The sequence below is a fragment of the Mustela erminea genome, chromosome 16 (assembly GCF_009829155.1).
Source record: "Mustela erminea isolate mMusErm1 chromosome 16, mMusErm1.Pri, whole genome shotgun sequence".
In the NCBI taxonomy this organism is placed as follows: Eukaryota; Metazoa; Chordata; class Mammalia; order Carnivora; family Mustelidae; genus Mustela; species Mustela erminea.
Genome location: NC_045629.1, coordinates 84,542,516 through 84,546,882, shown reverse-complemented (window position 1 = coordinate 84,546,882; position 4,367 = coordinate 84,542,516). Strand labels below are relative to the sequence as shown.

General features: G+C 66.7%; 1 protein-coding gene across 1 annotated transcript; it reads left to right on the top strand.

The window, feature by feature from the left end:
• Nucleotides 1-686: 686 nt before the first annotated feature.
• LOC116574818 (skin secretory protein xP2-like) lies at nt 687-2,280 on the top strand. The gene is made up of 2 exons (XM_032315639.1): nt 687-919; nt 960-2,280. Exons 1-2 carry the CDS (start codon nt 687-689, stop codon nt 1,768-1,770), a joined length of 1,044 nt encoding a protein of 347 aa, XP_032171530.1. The 3' UTR covers nt 1,771-2,280.
• Nucleotides 2,281-4,367: the final 2,087 nt, after the last annotated feature.

Here is a 4,367-nt window from a genome sequence, read left to right as displayed (position 1 = left end):
GAATCGACCACAAGGACCAGGTGTCAGGAGTGAAACTCCTCTCCCCGATGGGAGGCCCGAGCAAGAGCAGGGACAAGGTGGCAGGGACCAGGGGCCAGAGGGCACAGCTGGTCCAGAAACTCCCTGCTCACAGAGAGGCCACCCCGGCGGCTGGGTACACCCAGGTGCATGGGGACATCTGTGTGTGGGGCCCACATGCTAGGCCGTCTGCGGACCCAAGGGTGGAGGCTGAGCACAGGGTCGGACGGGCAGGGTGGGCTGGGCGGTGCCGTGGGACGGGCCTTCCATCGACCCCGCCTGCAGCCTGCCCCGGCCTGTCTGCCCGCCCACCCCACCCAGCATTTTCCGATGGAAAGTTCCCCGGGCAACAGCAGCACAAACCCCACGATAAGGACGAGCCCAGGCAAGGGCGGGCCCGAGTGGTTTCAGGCTGTGAGGTGGGGGGCGGGGGCAGGCCCTCTGCTGTCAGGTGGCTGGGGGGGCGCCCGCCATGCTTCCAGGCTGCCCCCGAGGTTGGGATTTCCTTTGCAGGCTGGATCTCTGGGTACCCTCCCCAGGCAGGGTGTGTTCCTGGGAGGGTCTGGGGCTCAGCATGGTGGTGGACACGTTCCTAGGCTTGTCTGCTGGGCAGAGTGTCCACTCCTTGGAAGCAGCCAACACCAGAGGAGGGATCAGTAGGCGAGTGAATGAATGGGCAAACCCGACCACAGACTGAAAGCGCGTTAGAAAACCGTGAGCTGGCAGGGAGCCAGCAGGGCCCCTTTGGGGGAATCAACCCTTGTGCAAGGGGCCTGGGAGAAGGGGCTTCCAGGCTGGACGGGGGAGGGTGCGTCCCGCATGTGGGGTTCCCGGAAGTAAGAGCCACCAGTTGGGAGGGTCTTGTCGGGAAGCCTTGGGTGGGGGGTAACCAGGCCCCGGGGTGGGGCGGCTGGAGGAGGGGAGGCTGGCAGGGCCACGGGGAGGCAGGAGGAGAAGGCAGACCAGGGGCTCAGATCTGGCTCAGGAGGAGGGGGAGCTGGGAACCCCCAGAGTGGTTCTGCGATCCCCGGTTTGTCGATCCAGCTAGAGGCTCCCCAGCGCGTGAGCCTTGCCCCCACTTCCCCTGACCCCCGGCCGCACACAAGGCAGGCTTGGTACCCATCACCCGTGGCCTCTCCGGTGCCTGTGGGCTGGGTGGGGTCTGCTTGGGGTGGGAGCCCACTGCCCCGTCCATGGCATAGGGGACGAGGACGGGGTGAGGAGCCCCAGCCTGCTCCCCACGCTCAGGCCGAGGCCCAGGGGGACACAGCACAGCGAGGGCAGCTGGGGCTGGCCAGGAGCTGCAGAGCTGTGCCAGGCGGACAAAGGACACGGCGGCTCCAGGGGCTCCCGTGCAGGCTGTGGAGGGCGGGAGTCGCATGCCTGAGCCTGCCCGGACAGGGACCACAGGCAGTGACCCCAAGACAGCAAGTCCACAGTGTGAGGCCAGCACTGGCCGCGCGCACCAGGGTATGGGGTGCTGGGCAGGCCAAGAGCCCCCCAACCCCGCCGCCCGTCCCTCGTGCTGGAGGCTGCTCCAGGCCCTGTCCGCCTTGGGGAAACCAGCTCCGAGGTTGGGCTGCCCAGGGGAGAAGAGCCATGCCTGGGCCTGCCCGAAGTTCCCGGGCCGCTCCCACCAGCGTCTCCCTGGGCCTGGGAGAGGACAGCAGTGGCCAAGACCACGGGAGGCGGGCCCTGCTGACCAGTGGGGCAGCCAGTCCTGGGGGGCCTAGGCAGTCTGGGGCGGGGTGAAGGTTGGGGCACCGCGCAGAGAGCTGGCGGCAGGGGGGCTGGGAGGGAGGCGGGGTGAGTGGGCTGCTGCACCTCGAGGCTGGGCTCTCCCTCCCCAGCCATGCTGCAGGTAGAGGTGAAGCCTCTGGGACGGAGCGGGGAGCAGGACCCCGAACTGAAGGTCGCGTGGGGGCCTTGGCGAGCCGACGGCGTGGGAGCCGGTGGAGCTGGTCACCAGTGAGGGGGTCTGTAGGCTGAGGACAGCTGGGCCGAAGTCCCGCAGCTGCCCTGGAACACTGGGGGGGGGGTTAGCTCCCCCAGAGTCTTGGGGGAAGAGAAAGGTGACCCCAGGCAAGCTGGACAGCCTGGGGGTTCTGCCCTGGGACCGTGGCTGTCCCTGGAAGGGGTCCATTCAGAAGAGACCTGCCCTCTGGAGTGCTGAGGAGGAAGGAAAGCTGAGGCAGGCAGGGTGACCAGAGGGCTTTTTGGGGGCCACCTGGCTGGCTCAGTCGTTAAGCATCTGCCTTCAGCTCGGGTCATGATCCCAGAGTGCTGGGATCGAGTCCCACGTTGGGGGGGGGGGTTCGTGCTCAGCGGGGAGCCGGCTTCTCCCTCTGCCTCTGCTCTCAGTTGTTCTCTCTCTCTGGCTCTCTCAGTGTCAGGGCTGCAGACACTGGGGGCCTGGCCAGGCCACCAGAGGCAGGCGCAGGCAGCAGGAGACAGCGCTGTCTTGCCGCTGTCCCAGTTGGGCTGGGGACAGAGAGGGGGGCACCTTCTAGTGGCTCTAACAAGTAGAGCTCCTCGTTAAGAGCTCAGTGATGCTAATTATGACCCCCCACTTACGCAGTAACTGGAAAGAAAACCTATTTGGAGCAAGATGTAAAAAAGTTAATTCTGAAGCCCAGGCAGGCATTCTTCCAGGTTTAAGGCTGCCTGGAGGCACAGCCCCCCAGGGCCTGCCCCCCACCCCCATCTCCTCCAGCACAGGAGGGCTGGGGTGGCGGAGAGATGCCGAGGTCGCTCCCCTTCTCACTCGCCGCAGCTCTGGTCCGCACACGGGAGCCTGGACTCGGCTTTGCAAGCTGAGAGGCTTCCACAGCACAAACCAGTCAGCGGCGGGTCAGGAGGCCGGTCCGGGTGTCGTAGGGTTGACGCCCTTTGAGGGGAACAAGAGCAAGGATCTGCTCCCGGCCTCCCTCCTTGGCTGGCAGATGGTGTCTTCCCTCGGGGGTGTCTGCCCAAATCGCCCCTTTTTCCAAGGGTACCAGTCAGGACGGCTGGAGGCCTAGTCTGAACGGATTACATCCGCAACAACCTCCGAGTAAGGTCAGGTTCGGAGGGACTCAGGGCTTAAGACTTCAACAGGTGAACCTGGGGGAGGGACACAGCTCATCATCGCGAGTAAGGCCTGTTGGTGAGTGCCCAGCAGCACGGTGGGCAGAGGCTGTGTTCCCTCCGGGCTGGGACATGCTGGCCAGAGCTCACTCCTCTGCTGGGGATAGGGCCCTCCAGTGGCCAGCAGCAGTCACACAGGATGGCAAGTGCAGGCCACAGAGATGGGGACCATTGCCCCAGTGAGTGGAGGCTAGCCCCAGGTCCAGGGAGCCTTGGTGAGCAGGTGTGAGTGTGGGCGTGGTAAGCAGGGGTGAGGCCAGAGCCCCTCCCGTAGCAGTCCAGACCCCCCAGGGCACAGGGACCTGTCAGAGGTGGCTGGCTGGCCCTGAAGGAGGTCAGGAATGACCCAGCAAAGGTGGGGGCTAGGGGAGCAGGGAGACTGAGCTCCAGGGCAGGGACTGGGGATGGAGGGGGCTGCCTGGGGCTCTGCCTTGGGAGGATGAGGGGCACAGCACTACCCTGTCCATCTAAAGTGTCTGGGCAGTCTAAAGGGAGACCAGCCAGGAGATCTATGAGAGGTTCCTGCCCTGGGCCGTGGTCCCCAGCAAGCTGGCCCCCAAGGTTTTGCCCCCGAGGTTTGGGCCTCTAACACCATGCAGCAGCCCCAGAGGGCAGGTGCTCGGATGGGCTTTCCAGGTGTGGTCCAGGTACTCCTGGACCAACAGGGGACCTCCCCTGAGCCCAGGTGTCGGCGCTGGACTGGTGGGACGGGGCCTGGCCATCTCTCCCAGAAAGGACTGGGGAGCGGCTGAGGACACCCCGGCTCAGCCCACACAAGTCCGAGCAGCAGTGGAGGGAGTTGGCCCCAGGGAGCCAGCAAACCCAGCAGACTGCCCGAGAGGGGTCTGGACAGGAGGCGGCAGAGCAGGCCTCCCAGCCCAGCAATGAAGTCGCGTTTGGGAGAGGGAAAGCGCGTGGGTGGGTCTGCGTTTCCCTGAGGCTCGGGATGCGCCCCCTCCCGCACCCCACGCCGGGGCTCTGGGGGGCGGTCGGCAAGGCCGGGGTTCGACGGAGTGGGCAGCCGCCCTCCACCGTTCGGGGGCCCTTCCTCAACAGGGGTGCTCGCAGGCGGCCTGCCTGCCAGAGGGGTGCGCCCGGGGCGTCGGCCTGGCCCCGCGGGGTTCCGGGCACCTGCCCGCCGCACCCTGCTTCGGGGCGCGCCCCCTGCCCCTGCCCACCCCCACAGGGGCGGGGCCGCGGCGGGGCGGGGCCGGCGGCGCATT

Excerpts from the sequence above, each read along its gene's own strand:
- LOC116574818 (XM_032315639.1), top strand. The coding sequence starts at position 687 with ATGAATGGGCAAACCCGACCACAGACTGAAAGCGCGTTAGAAAACCGT. Across the intron at positions 920-959 it reads GGGGGTAACCAGGCCCCGGG|GAGGCAGGAGGAGAAGGCAG; the intron begins GTGGGGCGGCTG and ends CAGGGCCACGGG.